The following is a 20134-nucleotide window of genomic DNA, read 5'->3' as shown; positions in this document are numbered from 1 at the left end:
TGTAGTTTACTACAAATCTGTTGAAGTAAGACGAGAGAGATGCAAGGAAAAAGTCCTGGCCCAACTTCTCATTTGAACGGATTTCCTAAATTCTCAAGATCTCGATCATCTTCAGTCCATGATGTTCAACTGATGTCCCCTTAGACATTTTGGTCTTTAATAGGCTACAGACATTTGAGAAGGACCGTATTGCATTGTAGTTGTAACTGAATAAGTTCTCTAACCACTTTTACTTAGCTTGGGTAACCATGACATACTGCTAGGTGTTACTCATGGTTTGTAGAAGCCTTGAAGATTAACAATCACTAATCTTCATCACATGGAGAATTGAAAGTAAGTTTCAATTCACAATCGACTAGTAAGAGTACGATCATCCACTGCCTCGCTAATTGGAGCTTAATGGATCGTACACCGTGTATGAGTGTGAAGAACTATTAATGAGATGGATAAGTTCATTTAAATAGTTTAATTGATAATAGTCAAGATTGATTAAATAGTTAATTAATCATACGAAAGATTCGTATTAGGTTTTAAATTAGTTTCAGATTTCGAGACCCAGTGGGCTTTGGTCCAAATGCCCATTAGGCTTAAGTTGTATGACAACTTAAACAAAATGGGGCAAACAGCCCAATGACTATAGGGAGGCATCCTTGGAGGATTTTGTACTTAATTTCAATTATGCCATTCACTTATGAGGTGGTATAAAAGTGACTTTATAGACAAAAACTCATTAGGGTTCTTTGAGGACAAAATTTGGAGGCAGTTTCTCTCCTCCTCTCTCAAATAGTCGGCCCAATGGGGGAGCTTTTTCTAGTATCTAAAGCTTCCCTTGAGTCTTCCATTTTGTCTTTACATATCTACCTTGGTGTGGAGACTTAGAGGCTCCATCCTTTTAGTGCTTGGAGAATCCTTTCACTAAATCCTCAAGAAGCAAAGGAGCAAGCAAGAAGCAAAGTTCCAAGGATTCTAGGAGCCAAATCATGGAGCATATGAAGAGGAATGAAAAGCCTTCACATGGGTGATAACCTTGTGAAAAGAAGGAAGAGCTTCAAGGATATGAATGCTCAATCTTTCTTCTTTCCTTTTATGGAAAGAGTCTTGGTTCTTCACCATTCACTAGGCCTTGAATTTCACGGGACTTAGATTTGTTTATGAGTTCATAGTCAATAATTGTTAATATATGCATGTGTTGCTACAACAATCTCTACATAGTCAATAATTTGTCTTCAAGTGGTATCAGAGGCCTAGATCTAGGGTTTGGTGAATCCTTTTGTATTTTGTATTTTCATAGTTTATGATTTGAATGTTGCAATTGTTACAAATTTTGTTCTTTCTTATTTGAATGTAAATTTTGTTTGAAAATTTGTCATCTCAAAAGTTGTAGATGTAGTTCATTTAAGCATGAATTTTGGAGCTAAAATTGGGTGCCCTGTTTATAAGGAAATTAGACCAAATCCACGTGTGGATTTTTGGGTTCATGTTTGTCTTGCTAAAAGAGTTTTAAAGTGACATCAGGAACCCCTAAGACCATCTCCAATGGTGACCTAAAACCTAAAAATATTTAGCCCAGAAATAGTTTTTCTACACCAACCATTCTGGCCTAAAATTTTAGCCCCAGATTATCAAAGAATGAATTAAGGCTAATTTTTTTTTTTAAATTAACTTTAAAAAAAAAAAATTTATGTAGACTATCTTAAATTAATTTTATGAAAATTTTAACCTAAAAATATTTAAATTCCGATAAATTTTGAAAAATCACTAAATCAATACATGAAAATCATGATAAATGATAGGAGCATATTCATGCGACTTAAATGGCTTGTTCTCGTGCATTTACATTATATTTCTTTAGTTATTTTAGTACTTTAAGCTATTTTCGTGTGTTTGTAGGTCCAAAGGGCTAAAGGAGCAAAAAGATGCATTTTGGGGACTTTTGGAGCACTTTTGGGCTAAGGATGGATAGCTTATGCTTGGAGCCAAAGTGTTGGACGAAATTGAAGACCTAATTGAAGACCAAAGTGTTGGAACCTTGTTCCCTTTAGTTTTAGGACATTTAAACCTTTCCTAATCCCAATCATGCCATGCATTCACACCATTCTCTCCCAAAACCGTGCATCTCCACAATCCCATTCATCAACACATGCATCCACATGCATTCACCCTTTAAACCATTAAATCCACATGCTTTCCCTTCATAAATCAGCTTTGCACATGCATTCACTTAACCTAGCTGTCATTCCACTTCATTGCACATGCATCTTCAAATAAATCAGATTTCCATCATATTCACATGCATTCCATCCTTTAAAACATTGCGCATGCACTCCCTTTAATTAATTAAGCCACATGCACTCCCATCCATTTCATCATTGCAGCCAACACATGCTTTCACATGCATTTTCAGATTGTCCCCTTGCACATGCAGCCACATATTCATTGCACATGCAATTCCAACCCACATGCATCCTTTAATCATTCAAACATGCAGCCACATTCCCTCCTAGCTGTCATGTTCCCCCCCTTTCACCTATAAATAAGCATCCATTGCATTCATTCTCATGGACTCTTCCATTTTCAGAATGTAGACATCAAACACCCTTGCCGTGCTCTCCCTTACAATCCAAACACCATCCTTCCATTTTCACCACTCCCCAAACCATTCACACCATCAAACTCACCTTAGACCTTGTGCCACAACGAAGAGGAAGAGAAGAGTGCCTAAACGTTCATACAATTCAAGTTTGAGTTGTTGGAATGTTTAGGTGTTTCTTTGATTTCAATGTTTAATTTCAATACTCTTTGTTTTGTACGTATGAGGAATGGAAGAGAAGAGTGCCTAAACGTTCATACAATTCAAGTTTGAGTTGTTGGAATGTTTAGGTGTTTCTTTGATTTCAAAGTTATGAGGGAATTCGAAATATATGTTTATGCTTGCATTTTGATTTGATTACTTCTAATTGCGTTTCATAAGTTGTGGATTCAATTCGTTTAACTGTTTGATTGATAACTTATTTATGTATGTTTATTGAGAGTGCACACTTAATTTTCATGCATAAATATGACGCTAGAATATAAGTGAGTTTCACCTAATAGTTACGAACTTATATTCACAAGTAGTGGAGGTTGCTTATAAACAATGGCGTTAAATGAATTCTTGGCAAGAGTATCATGCATTCATAGTTACAATTGCCTCGTCAATACTTATAATTTTCATAGAGCGTAATGATTCTTGCTTGTATCTCTATTATGCAATCATGTAGGGGACTTGTGGGGAATGTTTTGGGTTGTCGTATGCAATCATCCAATTCAATAACGTTAGGAAGATTTGAAGGTTAATTAGTGCATCACGGTTAACTTGGGGTGTTGAGAATTCATGGTTTATTGAAACGCAATTGGAAATCGTTTTATTATGCAAGTATAACATATGTGGAGATGAACCCCGTAGCTAACTTTCCATCCATTCAATTCCATCCATTTGTTCTTTCTTTTCTTGTTTCTGTTTTCATGTTTAATTTAACTTGTTGTTCAATTATGTTAAACATGTGGAACTAATTTCTTTTTAGTTAGAGGCGAATTTGAAGCCATGGACATATGTTGGTTATGATTTGATTTACTCCAGTTATGAATTCATGAACTTTAAATGTGGTTTACTTTTCTATTTTGATTAAGAACTTGTTTATGTATGTGGGTTGAGGGTCGACACTTAATTTGCATGCCTAAACTTGATGCTAGGATATAAGGAAATTTCACCTAATCGTTATGAACTTATATTCATGAGTAGTAAAGATCGCTAGTCACGATTGTGTTTAGTAAACCCTAGGCTGGATTAACATGCGTATTCCATAGTTATGAATGCCTAGTCGATGTTTATGATTTCCGTTGAACTTAATGATCTTTGTTGAATGTCTCTATCATGCGTATTCCATGTTAGGGACTTTGATTAGGAATAATTTGGTTGTAATGCGTATTCCATTCAATCCAATGATTCTAGGGAAATCTGAAAGTTAATTTAAGCGGACCTAATTAACTTGGAGCATTGTCATTCATCGTTCGTTGAAGTCATAACTGGGAGTCAAATTATATGCATATGTTCATGTGTGGATAAGGAACCCTCTAACTAGTTTTTCATCATTCTATTTCATTAATTTCGTTTTTACAATCTGTTTTAATTCCAAGTTTCTGTTTTAATTTTAAAATCGTCAAAACCAATCCCCCATTTATTTTAAAGTGTTAGATTAGTTAGAAATACATTTAGTTTGTGTTTTTAAGAGTCTTGAGTCAAGTTACAACTTAATTTCGTCCAAAGTTGTGTTTTTACTCAAATCTGCCCAGAAAGTGGTTTTTAGGCAGATTTGAGTGTGTTTGTGTTGTTTTGAGTCTTTTGGTTTGTTTTAGTGTTTTAAAGTTTAGTTTTGCATTCTTTGAGTCTAATATAGTGTTTTATATTGTGTTCTTACGTTTTTGAGTCAAATCCAAGTGATTAACAATCCCTCATAATCCCCGGTCCAGAACGATCCCTACTTATACTTATACTACAATTGTCAAAAAGAGGGTTTAATTTGTGTGCGTATAAATCCCGCATCAATAAACCACATAAACTTTAAAAAAAAAAAAAAAAAAAAAGACAATTAATAAACCACATAATGTGACAACCCGTTCCAAATTTTACGTTTTTATTTTATTTTAAAAGCGTGAATTTACAAAATTGCCTTAGAGGCAAGGACTTTGACTTCCGTTGACCATCGACTCGAGAGATGTGGGACTTATACTTTTAGCATATCCTCATAGTACTTATTGGTACGAACGTATAGGCGAAAGCTGTTTGCGAGTCCGGATTATAACAGTATAGTTACGGACGTTCGAAATTGGTTATTCGAGGTTTAGCGTTTATTTAAATTGAATCCCCCCTTGTGGGGAAAAGCCCAATCAGAATTGGAAGAAAGAAAGAAAAAAAAAAAGGAAGTGGGTTTTCGTCCACCCGCACCCACCGCGGGTTCCCATTTTCTAAGGCCGATTCCGGCCAACTCCGGTGGAGTTTTTCGATGCCACCACCACCATTTTAAAGCTCTCATTCCCCTCTACAAAACCCACCCAAGAACCACCTTGATTAACCATGGGATGTGGAGGTTTGAGGCCACGAAAGTTGACGAAAATCAATGGTGCTCCGGCCACCCTTCTCGATTTTCCGGCAAATCGGCAAAGCAATGGCCGATGCCACCACTTGGGCTTTGTAGCCCATCATCCCAGGAGCAAAACCCAACCAACCTTGACCCCGTTGGACCACCGTAGACGATGAATCGACGTCGGGAAGTTTTAGGCACCCGCCGGCTTCGTGGGCAAAATTGACCATCTTCCGTCCACTTTTGGACTTCGTGGCAGGTATGAAAGTTGCTCCACTCACTGAGATCTTCATTTCTGTGAAGTTTGAGAATTTTTGGAAATAGTTGGATTTCCGGCGAGTCGGGGCGGCCGACCGCCACCCTCGGCGGCGCGTGCGGCGGCACGTGGCCAGTGAGCCGCCAATGCTATTTTTAGGCCATGTCGAATGTTTTGAATTCAGTTTTGTCATTTGAATGACGTAGGTTGATCGTTGGAACCTAAATTCGTTATGATACGTTACTTGATAAAAATGTGAATCGATGATCCGACCGTTGGATCGTCACCAAAATTGGATATATTATAATACGTAATATTTAAAGATCATAGGAATTTACGGATCGAGAATCCGACGTACGGATCTTCCTGAATTGGATTTGTAAGTTAGTAAAATAAATGTTCACGGCCACTTGTTTTAGGCAATTGGCGGAGATCTGACCGTTGGATCGTAATGAAATTTTAAAATGTTATTCTAGAAACATATTGTGGATTGTTGGGAGTTACTGATTGGAAATCTGATATGCGGATCTTCCGGGTCAAGTTATACAGGGTTGTAAACCCTACCGTCGATCTTTGATCGACGGTTGACTTGTGGTCAATGGGTATCAAACTATTTTAGAATGTCGTTGAGGTTGTGTTTTATGTGAATTACGTATTCTACGGATAAGAGTTCTGAGATGTGATTTGATAATTGGCCACAGGGACCGATCATTCAGGACGCCTCGATGCGTGCGCTAGAGAAGTATAGCGTGGACTCCAGGTGAGTGGATCTTTTCCTTTTTATTGTGCATATTATTGAGAGTTCTATCGACACTTTTAAATTGATTAGGTATATTACCTTCATATAATTATTGTGAATGCTTGAAGTACCTATATGAACTACGAATGGCTTGATCCCTATTTAGGGTACGTAGGCAGTCTAACGAGACGTTAGATGCAGCCATAAAATATTTGAGACAAAAGCCTTGCTTGGGAAATTGAGTAATGCGAAGGAAATTGGTAAAGACAAGTTTTAGTTTCGTGAATTAGTTAGTTAAATTAGAGTTAATTGGGTTGTCATGGATAATTATCCCTGAAAATAAGTAGTTTGGGAGTAGGGCGTTACTGATTGTACACTTCACACCATATTGTTTATAATTGAAAATGCTACGACATGGTTGAGTAGTAGATTGCATCATGATATATCCATATGTATATTACTTGCATATGATTATTGGGAATGCTTTCAAGTGCAAAGGTGAACTCAGGACACCCAGGTAAGTTCAGGTGAGTTTATGGTACTAGTTGAATCGATTGCGTTATAGCATGACTACAGTTATGAGTTAGGCAACTTCAATACTGTCGTACTGGTTGCCATGAGTTGCACATGTTATATCGAGATGCATTGAGAGCTCATAAACCTGCACCCCGGTGATAGTGCTCCCGCCCGTGGCCAGGGCACAGTCCTTCACGTGATGTTCACCTCCCGCACCTTACGCTCACCTTGGATCCAAGGTAGGTGCACAGTCCTGTCGTACAGACCACTTTAGGTGGTTCCGACTCGTAGGTGACCCGCGATTATTCGCCCAGCCTTCACTTGATCGTAGCACTAGAGCGTTTATATGTATTACACCCAGGCCTGTCGTACAGACCACTTTAGGTGGTTCCGACTCGTGTGCAGGTATACTTATTGAGCTATATGCTAGCCAGGATTGATGAGATATGGATAAGTCGTACAGGTCACTATAGGTGACTCCGACTTATATGCTAGCTGTCGTACAGGTCACTAGAGGTGACTCCGACTTATATGCTAGCCAGGATTGATGAGATATGGATAAGTCGTAGAGGTCACTATAGGTGACTCCGACTTATATGCTAGCCATGATTGATGAGATACGGATAAGTTGTACATGTCATTTTAGATGACTCTGACTGATATATCACTTTGTATTGATTTAGTTCATTTGGCCTACTTATTAATGTATGGTGGATTTGATGGCAAACCATGGTTTTGGTCATTTCTGAGTATGGTTTGGATATATGTATATATGTTGTACTGTCTTATGGAAAACGATAGGGATTTTACATTTAGGGGCATTACTTTTAGAGAGGTAGTAACTTTGGGAAGCTTGGTTTTATTGCTTACTCACACCTTCTGTTTGGTGTCCTCCAGGTTTTAGCTGCTGAGTTTGTATCGACAAGAATCTGTGGCGAATCTTAGTATTGATGGATATTTTTGAGGGTATGATTCTTACCCACATTACTGTACCTTACTTATGCTCTGACATCGCGTGTGAAATGGGTTCGCTCCCACTCGTAGTGCACTCTGGTATTTAGACACTTTTAGATTCAAATTCATTCACTTTTTATACACTATCACATTTTATGGCTTTGTCACCTTCCAGGTGTCGGCCAGCACAGCTCGATTCAGGGTCCAAGTGGACTTTCTGGGTCGGGGTGTGTCACATAAACTTAATACAATCGAAAACTCATAGACTACATAAATTTAATAATGATATCCATCATCTTGACTTGGTGATGGACTTGGGTGATAGTCTTGAGATGAATCATCATCTTGAAATATACTCCTTGTGGCATTCCTTCGTAAAATTTCCTTTTGTTTACCACGTAAGTATTTTTTCCTCTCTAAAGTGTATTTGTCGAGGTCCTCCATTATCAAATTAGTTTCGTACCTTTCTTGCTCCCTATCCCCTTCTTCTTTCATGGCCAAAAACATTTGGGCCGATTCTTCTTGCCGACGGCACTGGTTTTTGTTCATTCTTGCCATTTCGCTAGCAAATTGTGCACGTATCGGATCTTGGGACTTCCCTTTTCTCTTTGCTTCCTTTTGCTTATCTCTACCTAGGGGCCTTGGAAAAGAAGAAGTTGGGCTCATTTGGTTGACACCTTCATTGTCGGCAAAATTCACACCTTCATTGACATCATTTGGGGGTGGGGCTTCATTATGAAATAATCTTCCACATTGTTCATTCGCATCGGTTCCCCACCTCGGACAATCCTTGAGGATGTTCCAAGCATGATGCAACTTAAAAGCTTGATTTTTTGGTGTAGTTCTTGTCTTGTAAATTGCCATTGCTTTGTCACCCTATGCAACAAATACATAAAAACAATTAGTTGCAAAATACTATTATGTACATGACATCTAAAATATCAACAAAGAAACTCACAATTTCTGAGGCGCCACTTCCACTAGGCATGTCAACCATGGCTCTCTCCAAGCTTCCCTTCCACAAAGTGCACGCTTTGTTGATAATCTTCCACCGATCATAAACACCACCAACTTCCCTTCAACCGGCGTTGGAGTTTTCATGGAACTTATCAACAATTTTACCCCACAAAACCTTTCTATTTTGATTGGTGCCGACGGCACCATCTTCGCTAACAGAAATCCATGCCAAACATAAAGCAATATCTTCATCAAAGGTCCAATTACGACCTCTAACATGCTCTTTTGCCATCTCAAAAATTTTGGAAATGAGAAGAAATGGTAGAAAGAAAAATTGGAAGAATTGTAGGAGAAGATGTTTGAACAAATAGATAGGTATTTATAGAGTTTTTGGTTGAATTTTAATTTAAATAATTTTTTTTAAATTATTTTAGCCGTTAGATTTAAATTTGGACCGTTAGATCTTTTTTTTTTTACCGTTAGATTTGATTATATTCAATTTAAGCCGTTGGATTCAATAAATATATAAATATAAAACTTAAAAAAAATAATTTGAACCTAGACCGTTGGATTGACCAACGGCCCATTTAAATGGAGCCGTTGGATGAAGAAAAGTAGCCGTTGGGCTACAGTAAAACTGACAGCAGATGGGACAACCCACGTGGGTGAGCTTTAGCTGCATTGTTCATACGTGTGAGGGAGATTGGGTTTTGGGGTTTTGGGGTGTGGGTCCCACTTCAATTTGTGGGCTAAATTTGTGACTGGTATTTGGGTTCATTTTAAGTTTTAGGTTTTAGGTTTGGTTTAGGTTTTGGGTTGGAGTGGATTCTGGGGGGGGGGGGGGAAAGGGAAAATTTAGGTTATAAGCCACCATTGGAGATGGTCTAAGTACCCTAGTATGTTAACGCTCTTTTGAATAGTGTAATTTTGAGTTTTGTTGAGTGAAAGCATTCATGGAGCTCTTCTGGTTTTTATGGATGTTCTTCAATATCCTTACTTTGTTCTTGATGTTTGTACCAAGAACGAAAAGTTTGGTGCTTTGATTTAAAGCTTTTAGTTGTTTACCTGAAGTATTGTTTGTCATGGTTGGTGTGCCTTGATTTGTACTTTTCAATCAACACCATAGCTATCACTTTTTCAACACACTTTCAAAATTTTGAATTTTCACCAAAAGCCATCCCCTCCTATACACTACCCAAAATTGGGCCACCCTATAAAGTAGGGTACTTTTGGAGATTTTTTGTAATTACATAATGTTTTGATACTTTTGTGTATTTGCACTTTGGCCCAAAATTTTATGTTTTTACATAAAGCCCTAAAATCACGAAAGGACCAAGTGTTTTGTTCCTTTACTGGAGGTTTGGTAGCTATTAAAATTTTTGGGTTCTAGTTATAATTACATGAAGTTGTGGACTCTTGTGTTTTACAAAGTGACCCCAAAAGTTGGTATTTTGCATAATGGCCCAATAGTTGAGGTTATTACATTTAGGCCCAAATTGGCTAGAGCACAAAATATTTTTGTCTCTTTAATGAAAATTTGATTTTCATTTCGTTTAGCTCCATTTAAATCAACTCAATGGATTTAAGAACCAATTGTTTAAGTTGCTTTCTTAGTTAATGTGATTAGTTTTGATACAGGATGATTATGAACCAAAGACCTACGATAATTGAGTTATGTGATTTGCCGCTTTACATTATGAATGAATGAGATGTGTAGACTAGATTTGAATGTAATTTGATTAGATCAAATGTGATCTAAAAGGGCATAAGCCCTTCTCTTTAGTCCATGTATTCCTTTATTGTTTATTTGTATGCAAATTGGAATAGTTCGGTCCAACGCCCAATAGGAAATAATGGTTTACTTGAATTAAACATGTAATTAAAATCAACTACCCTCCCTAAACCAAAGGTCCAACACAAGGCTCATGTTGGATCAATTCAAACAGTTCATAATCATCTTAAGACCTAAGATAACTATATAGTCCATATGAGAATGCCAAGCATTCGTTAGTAGTTCTATATAGTCTCGCTTGTTTCATTGAAACAGTGGTAGTATTATATGCTAATAAATTGTCTAAACTTGGATCAATAGTTGTGATAGGCCCAAGTCCCTTTTAATGAGATTAAATTGAATTGACATATTAAATTTGAGAAGCGAAGGCTGCTTTGAACACTCTTTCGTGGCTTTCCATCTTGGTACTCTCTCTTTGAATGTACACAAGTGCACCACGCTTTAACTCTATTTTATAAGGGGCGCAAAGCATGCGTTTACATTTAAGAAGAGTATTCAATACATTCAATGTTGTAAAGATAGGCAACAAGTGTGACCAATAAGAAGACATTTTGAGGTCATGCTTGAACCCTTATACGAACAAGCATGATGGGTATAACTTAACTAAGGGAATGAAGTGCAAATAAGAAGATATTTTGAGGCAAAAATTCTCGAGATGCTAAACTAGATGGGTAATCACATCAGATGGGAATGGATAGATGCAAAAAGTTGTTCCCGCTGATTATTATTTTAGCTAGCCAATGATCAAACATGATGTGGTGGGCTTGGTAATAGTGAGCATTCCATACTCCACTAAGAGTTCAACATAACTCTGGATTCCATTGAGAGATGTGGAATTTGCCAAAAATAGTGGGGATATTATTTGATTTAAAAACCCTAAATTAATTAGTTTTACCAAACAATCTAATTTGATTTCTCTTATGTTATGTAGTTATCGACATGCCTAATAACCCAATGTAAACACGAAAATTTTGTATTGAATGAAATGAGATCACGTGTACAAAGTAGATTTGTATTGATTTGAATTTGTAGGTTACAATCTCTGTTTACAACTTTTCCTCTGATTCAATCTTCAAATTTGATGTAGATGCGTGATTGTTGATCCAAGGGTCACGATGACTTGATCTTGGACAAACGGTTGAACGATTGCTTCAAGTTTTGAGCTTGAAAACAATGCGTGGATGATCTTCACCTTAAGGGTGCAGCAAAGGTAGTGTTTGATGTGGGATTTCATTGCTTCAAGGGTCTTGGCGACTTGATCTTGAAACGAACATTGCTACAAGTTTATAAGCTTGCAACAAAGTCTTGAAGGAATCGGCAGGAACGCTTGTTGATTCTTCAAGGAAGTGCTTCTGCTTTGGTCGAGAGAAAGCTTTGGCTTTGGTTGAATGTTCTTCGACATATTAGTCTTCAAAGGATTCACAGAGGTTCTTCTACGTAGAGATTTTCCCACCCCTATGCTTGTGGGAGGACCTTGTATTTATAGACTTTTCAAAGCTTGTCTTTGGGTGGATTTGGCTTTGATTTATGTCCCAATTCATCCATGGGAGAATTTAGGGATGTTTTGTGTCTTAATTTCAGCCATCTTTACTCCAATGGCCAAATTATAGGGCATTTGTTGCCTATTTTGTGAGCAATCTTCAATTCTTGTTTGTTTTATGGAGATGCCTTAACTTTCTTTCTGGTTTTGAGAACACTTTGAAGTTTTCTTTAAGAGAGGTTTTCTCTCTTTGGCCTAATTTTGGGAAGTTTTCAGCTTCATTTGCTTGATTTGTGCCACATTTCATTGATGACTTGTCCATTTGTGATAAGTCATATGCCACGTGGAGCTTTGTGGTTGTAGGAAACAAATGTTTTTCTTTGTGGTCAGAATCCTTTTCAATTTTGGTAACGAGAATGATTTCCTTCAAAGTGTTGGAAAACTTTTGTGACTTCCTTCAAGGTTTTGGAAAGGTAAGTAGGATGTACATTTTTTTTTTCATTTTCCTTTTTTTTTTCTTTTTTTTTTAATTTTTTTTTTTGTTTCTTTTCCCACGGCAAGGAGGAGTTTTTCTTTCTCCTTTTGATTTCCTACAGCAAGGAGGGTGTTTTGTCCTTTCACCTTTTGATTCCCCATGGCAAGGAGGACATTTGTTTTTTTCTTGTTTTGATTTCCATGGCAAGAATGACAACTTTATTTCCTCTTTTTTATTCCCATGGCAAGAAAGGATTTTCTTTCCCCTTTTGATTTCCTATAGCAAGGAGGGCTATTTTTTTTCTTTTGATTCCCCACGGTAAGGAGGTATTTTTCCTTTCCTTTTTTTTGGTTTTTTTCGGAAACATGTCATTTGACTTGTACCCCCAGTTTGGGGTTAATTTTTCTTCTGGAAAATTTTGTAAAAATATGGGAAACGTATCCTTATCCCTTATCTTTTCAGGCATATATCGCATGCCACTAGGAAAAATCAGAAAGCCTTCAACTTTGCATTTTCTTACTACTGCGCAGTCCTGACAGGAAAACAACTTCTGCGGGAATAACTTTAAAAATTGGAACATTTGGCTTTAGAGAAAATTATGAAATTTGGATACAATGATCCTCAGCCACTTAGCTTCCTTCTCCAATTGGTCTTGCATCAAAACTCCTTTGGAAAGTTGAATTATCACCAAAAAGGTCATGCTTGCGTAGATTGGCTGAAACTTGTTTTTTTTTTTTTTTTTTTTTTTTTAATTTGCTTCCTTCTTTTGGTTGGAATGTGCTTCCTTTTTTTTATTTTTCTTTTGCTATTTGGGTATGTATTTCCCTTATAGCATTAGGAAGAAATTGACCCTTATTTATAGGACAATTGGTGTGCATTTTTTTCACAACACACAATTCTTTCCATGGGCTTGCTTGGAGCTTTTGCCGTAGGTTTTGCTTGTTACTGCTGATTGGAGCTTGTTGCAGTGCGTCATTATTTATCATGTGGTGCTGTGCAAAAGACTGCAGTGTGCTTATGCTGTGTAGTGCCTTTTGGTCATAGTATTCCCTTGGTAGTGATGTTGTCGTGCACATCTGTTACTGCTGCTACCATGATTTATACCTGCTGATGCCGTGCTCTTTTTGTTGCTGTTTGGTGCGAGTTGTAGCTACTTGAAACTTGTTGCAGTGCGTCACTTTTACCGTGTGGGGCTATGCAAAGACTGTAGCGAGTTTATGCTGTGTAGTGTCTTTTGGTCACAGTTTTCCTCGGTGGTGATGTTACCGTGCAGTGCAAGAAACTGCTTGTGTAATTGTTGTGGGGTTGCGTAGTGCGATTACTTGGTGTTTTGGTTTTCTTTGCTATTATAGTGTGCTTTGAAGGACCATCCTGTAGCTGCCTTCTTTGCCATACAGTGCAAGAAACTGCTTGCGTAATCGCTGCAAGGTTGCATAGTGCGATTACATGGCGTTTTGGTTTTCATTGCTACTGTAGTGTGCCGTTGACTGGCCCAAAGGCGCTTGTTCTTCCTGCAAAAGACAACTAATGTGAAAATTAACTTGACACACAAATTAAACCCTATTTGTGACAATTGTAGTAGATATGTAAATAGGGATCATTCTAGACTGGGGATTAACTAGGGATGCTAATCAATACAAATAAGACTCAAAAACACTAAACTAGACTCTATAGACTCAAAATTAACTTAAGACACTAAAAACAGCAACCAACAAGCAAAATGATTCAATTCTAGACCTAACAAGTGATGTGAGAATTATACGCACACAAATTAAACCCTCTTTTTATCAATTGTAGTGAAGAATGTAAGTAGGGATCGTTCTGGACCGGGGATTAGGAGGGATTGTTAATCACTTGGATTTGACTCAAAAACGTAAAACACAATATAAAACACCAAACTAGACCCAAAGAATGCAAAACTAAAGTTTAAAACACTAAGACAAACCAAAAGACTCAAAACAGCAAGAAAACACTCAAAACTGCCTTAAAACTACTTTCTGGGCAGTTTTGAGCACTAGAGAAGAATTTGGACGAAAATAGTTATAACTTGACTCAAGATACTTTAAAAACACAAACTAAATTGATTTCTAACTAATTTGACACTCCAAGTAAAGGGGGATTTTGATTTTTACGAATTTGAAAACAAAGCTTAAAACTTTGTAAAACGAACAGATTTTAAAACAAATTTGGATTTAATGAATGGAATGAAGGCTAGCTAAGGGGTTCATCTCCACACATGCCATACTTGCACACAAAACGATTTCTAATTGCTTTTCAATAAACCATGAATTCTCAACGCCCCAAATTAACCGTGAATTGCACTAATTAACCCTCAGATTTTCCTAACGTTATTGAATTGGATGATTGCATACGACAACCCAAAGCATTCCCCACAAGTTCCCTACATGAATTGCATAATAGAGATACAAGCAAGAATCATTAAGTTCTTTGAAAACCATAAGCATTGACGAAGCACTCGTTACTATGAATTGAATGAAACTTATGCCAAGAATTTACTTAACGCAATTGAGATCATCAACTTTTACTACTTGTGAATATAAGTTTGTAACGATTAGGTGAAACTTCCTTATATCCTAGCATTAGATTTATGCATGATAATTAAGCGTGCACTCTCAACCAACACACACAAATCAGTTTAATTCAAATAGATAAGTGAATTGAATTCACAACTTATGAAACGCAATTAGAGGTAATCAAATCATATAGCAAGCATGATCATGGTTTCGAATCCCCCCCTAGCCAAGGGGGGGTTTAGTTCCTCATACGTACAAGACAAAGAAAAGTAAATTTAACCATTGAGATCAAAGGAGAGGAAACACCTAAAAAGTCCAGCAACTCGAACTTGAATTACATGAACGTCCAAGCCCTCTTCTCCTCCTCTTTGTTGCGGCACAAGGTCTAAGGACAGGTTTTGGGTGGTATTTGTATGGAGGAATGGATGTGTGATGGTAGGGTAGTGTTTAGGAGGGATGGGGAGTGCGGCAAGGTGAGAAAATATGGAGAATGGTGAAGGATGGCTGCGGCAAAGGGTGTTTTCTGAAGGAATGTATGAATGTTGTCTGAAGGGGTGGTGAACTAAATGGTGCGGCAAGGGATGCTTATATAGGCTAGTTTGGCACACTTAGTGATTCGAAAATAGTTAAGCACACAAATTAACCCTCTTGTTGTCAAATTGTAGTAAGGATGCAAGTAGGGATCGTTCTGGACCGGGGATTAGGAGGGCTTGCTAAAACCTCGAAACTAACTTAAAAACATAAAAACAAAGTTAAAAACGTTCACAAAGACTCAAAGGACTCAAAACAGGTTTAAAAGACTCAAAACTACCTAAAAAGACTAACTAGGCAGTTTCTGACCTTAAACACAATTTTGGACGAATTTAAGATTATAGGGTGATTCAAAACACTTTAAAACACAAACTAAACAGATTCTAAACACTCTAGAACAAGGAAGTAAAGGGGGGTTTTGATTTGACGAAAATTGAAATAACAAAACAAATTATAAAACTAGGCAGATTGTAAAACTAGGCAGATTGTAAAACGAATTTTGGAAACAAGATGATGGATGGATTAGTTAGAGGTCCATTCTCCACACATGACACATTTATATATGAATCGATTTTCCAATTGCTTTTCATTAACTATGATGCTCAACACCCCAAGTTAGTCGTGGACAACACTTTTCTAACTTTCAAGTTTTCCTTAAGTTATTGAATTGGATGGGAATGCGCATACAACAACTCAAAACATTCTCTAAAAGTCCCTTACGTGAAAAGCACAATAAAGGTACAATCAAAGATCAAAGTTTAATGAAAACTATAAGTATTGACGAGGCAATTGTTACTATGAAAAGCATGAAACTCTTGCCAAGAATTCAATTATCGCGGTTGTGACTAGCAACCTTCACTACTCATGTTTATAAACTTGTGACGATTAGGTGAAACTCGTTTATAAACTAGCATCGAGTTTATGCATGAAGACTAAGTATGCATCCCTAATCAACATACAAAAACAAGTTTTTAATAAACAGATAATTGAATTGCAATCACAACTTAACAAATCACAATTGGAAGAAATCAATTCATATTTCAAACATGTTCATGGCTTCAAACTTTCCCCTAACTAATTAGGGGTTTAGCCACTCATGATTACAGCAAACTTAGAAAGTAATAGCAAAGTAAACATTGAAAACAAGAACGAAGTACACCTAAAACACTCCAATCTGCAAGCATGAAATGTTTTAGGCCTCCTTCCTCTCCTAGTTGCTGCGGCACAAGGGGTTATGGTGAGTTTTGGGGATTATGAATGATATATAATGATGTGTTTAGGATAGGGATGGATGTAGGGGACGACAAGGGTTGTTTTTGGGCAGAAAGTATGAAGAATGGTGAAGTATGGATGTGTTAGAGGGAGGGGATGAATTTCTGGCGTGAATGGTGAATGAATGAATGAGTTTTTGGCTGCAACAAGGAGGTTTTATTATATGATTTCAGGAATTAAAACCCTAGGTTATATAGGTAATCAGAATTTAAGTCAAAAGCTTTTAGAAATAGGAAATCAAATCAGAAAAGTGAAGGAAACTACCTAAAACCCACGACAAAGGGATTAAACACAAAAGGAATGTGTTTTAATGCAATAGAAGAGGAAATAACCATCTCCCTTGCACGGCAAGGAAGAGGTAAGTTCAATGGAGGTGCATGGCAAGGCTTTTAAGAAATAGGTAAGTGTTTAATTCCCTAAATCAATTCTAAGAATCAGGAATTAAGTTAAATCCCTTTAGAATAGGTAATTGAAATCAGGAATTAGGGGAAAAAGGCTAAGTCTTGCGGCACAAGGGAGAAAAAGAAAGGGAAGGTGCAAAACTTGCAGATTTTGAGAGATAAAGGGAAGGTAAGGTGCGGCAAGAAAAGAGAAAGGCTTTAAAGCCATAAATTTGGAGAGAAAAGGGAAGGTAACTCACGGCACAATTTAGGACATGTCTAGGGCTTCTAGAACATGTGATTTAGGCAACCAACATTATTTGGAAACTTGCACAATTGGAAACCTTTCAAGAATAGAAACTCCCCATAATGGAAACTAGTTTCCAATTCTTGATTCCTCCTTCTTCCTTCTATTCTAAGCTCACTTGGTTTTCAATTTCGTCCAACACTTTGGCTCCAAGCATAAGCTATCCATCCTTAGCCCAAAAGTGCTCCAAAAGGCTCCAAAATGCACTTCTTTGCTCCTTTAACCCTTAGAACCTGAAAACACACAAAAGAAGCATAAAGGACTAAAATAACTAAGGAAACACAACGTAAATGCACGAGAACAAGCCAATTAAGTCGCATAAATATGCTCCTATCACTTAGTGAAGGAAAAGGATTGCCTAATCCCATTGGAAAAAGGTTAACTCAAGGCAGAAATCAAGTGGGATTTGGAATAGGAATTTCGGCTAGGATTTAGGGATTCTAGAAGGTTTTGGTGCGGCACATGAATAGGGCTGAGATAAGGTTTCTAGAAGGGAAGGTTTAGGGCAGATTCCTAAACCTAAAGGGCCAAGGATAGATGATATTTGTGTAGGAAAAGGATTGCAATTCCTAAACCTACAAGGAATGGAGTTCTTGCAGCAATTGAGTGGATAAGGCTTCTAGAAACTAAGTTATGTGCTTAAATGTGTAATTAATTCCCTATTATTAGCTAGGAATAATGATGCGAGATTTTATACGCACACAAATTAAACCCTCTTTTCGTCAAATTGTAGTATATGTATAAGTAGGGATCGTTCTGGACCGGGGATTAGGAGGGATTGTTAATCACTTGGATTTGACTAAAAAAAAAAACGTAAAAACACAAAATAAAATACTATACTAGACTCAAATATTGCAAAACTAAACTTTAAAACACTAAAACAAACCAAAAGACTCAAACAGTACCCAAAGCACTCGAAACTGCCTTAAAAACACTTTCTGGGCAGTTTTGAGCACCTTGAGTACTTTGGACGAATTTGGGAAACAAAATGAATCAAAACACTTATAAACACAAACTAAATGTATTTCTAACTAACCTAACACTTTAAAATAAATGGGGGATTGGTTTTGGATGAAATTTGAAATAACGAAACAAGTTAATAAACTAGACAGAATGTAAAAACGAAATTGATGAGATAAAATAATGAGAAAGCTAGTTAGAGGGTTCCTTATCCACACATGAACATAAGCATATAATTTGACTCCCAGTTATGACTTCAACAAACGATGAATGACAATGCTCCAAGTTAATTAGGTCCGCTTAAATTAACTTTCAGATTTCCCTAGATTCATTGGATTGAATGGGATACGCATTACAACCAAATTATTCCTAATCAAAGTCTCTAACATGGAATACGCATGATAGAGACATTCAAGAAAGATCATTAAGTTCAACGGAAATCATAAACATCGACTAGGCATTCATAACTATGGAATACGCATGTTAATCCAGCCTAGGGTTTACTAAACACAATCGTGACTAGCGATTTTTACTACTCATGAATATAAGTTCATAACGATTAGGTGAAATTCCCTTATATCCTAGCATCAAGTTTAGGCATGCAAATTAAGTGTCGACCCTCAACCCACATACATAAACAAGTTCTTAATCAAAACAGAAAAGTAAACCACATCTAAAGTTCATGAATTCATAACTGGAGTAAATCAAATCATAACCAACATATGTCCATGGCTTCAAATTCGCCTCTAACTAAAAAGAAATTAGTTCCACATGTTTAACATAATTGAACAACAAGTTAAATTAAACATGAAAACAGAAACAAGAAAAGAAAGAACAAATTGATGGAAAGTTAGCTACGGGGTTCATCTCCACATATGTTATACTTGCATAATAAAACGATTTCCAATTGCGTTTCAATAAACCATTAATTCTCAACACCCCAAGTTAACCGTGATGCACTAATTAACCTTCAAATCTTCCTAACGTTATTGAATTAGATGATTGCATACGACAACCCAAAACATTCCCCACAAGTCCCCTACATGATTGCATAATAGAGATACAAGCAAGAATCATTACGCTCTATGAAAATTATAAGTGTTGACGGGGCATTCGTTACTATGGAATACGCATGAAACTTATGCCAAGAATTCGTTTAACGCGATTGTTTATAAGCAACCTCCACTACTTGTGAATATAAGTTCGTAACTATTAGGTGAAACTCACTTATATTCTAGCGTCATATTCATGCATGAAAATTAAGTGTGCACTCTCAATAGACATACATAAATAAGTTATCAATCAAACAGTTAAACGAATTGAATCCACAACTTATGAAACGCAATTAGAAGTAATCAAATCAAAATGCAAGCATAAACATATATTTCGAATTTCCTCATAACTTTGAAATCAAAGAAACACCTAAACATTCCAACAACTCAAACTTGAATTGTATGAACGTTTAGGCACTCTTCTCTTCCATTCCTCATACGTACAAAACAAAGAGAATTGAATTTAAACATTGAAATCAAAGAAACACCTAAACATTCCAACAACTCAAACTTGAATTGTATGAACGTTTAGGCCTTCTTATCTTTCTCTTCGTTGTAGCACAAGGTCTAAGGATAGTTTGATGGTGTGAATGGTTTGGGGAGTGGTGAAAATGGAAGGATGGTGTTTGGATTGTAAGGGAGAGCACGGCAAGGGTGTTTGATGTCTACATTCTGAAACGGAAGAGTGTTTGAGAATGAATGCAATGGATGCTTATTTATAGGTGAAATGGGGGGAACATGACAGCTAGGAGGGAATGTGACTGCATGTTTGAATGATTAAAGGATGGATGTGGGTTGGAATTGCATGT

At 36.9% G+C, this 20134-nt stretch overlaps 1 protein-coding gene and 1 long non-coding RNA gene across 2 annotated transcripts; one reads left to right on the top strand and one right to left on the bottom strand.

Moving 5' to 3' along the window:
* The first annotated feature begins 4953 nt into the window (after positions 1-4953).
* Positions 4954-6530, top strand: LOC148692984 (uncharacterized). Its single transcript, XR_015953482.1, has 2 exons — positions 4954-5379; positions 6078-6530. It is a non-coding gene; the product is annotated as an uncharacterized LOC148692984 (long non-coding RNA).
* A 1445-nt stretch (positions 6531-7975) lies between these two features.
* Positions 7976-8782, bottom strand: LOC148692983 (uncharacterized; the record flags this gene model as incomplete). Its single annotated transcript, XM_088680055.1, has 2 exons — positions 8544-8782; positions 7976-8461 (listed from the first exon to the last, which is right to left on the bottom strand). Coding segments are annotated over exons 1-2 (525 nt in total), but the record flags the coding sequence as incomplete, so codon positions are not given.
* Positions 8783-20134: the final 11352 nt, after the last annotated feature.

The sequence above is a fragment of the Pyrus communis genome, chromosome 11 (assembly GCF_041283825.1).
Source record: "Pyrus communis isolate YQ-2024b chromosome 11, ASM4128382v1, whole genome shotgun sequence".
Classification (NCBI taxonomy): Eukaryota; Viridiplantae; Streptophyta; class Magnoliopsida; order Rosales; family Rosaceae; genus Pyrus; species Pyrus communis.
The sequence above is the reverse complement of the archived record's forward strand: the minus strand, read 5'-3'. Positions and strand labels throughout refer to the sequence as shown.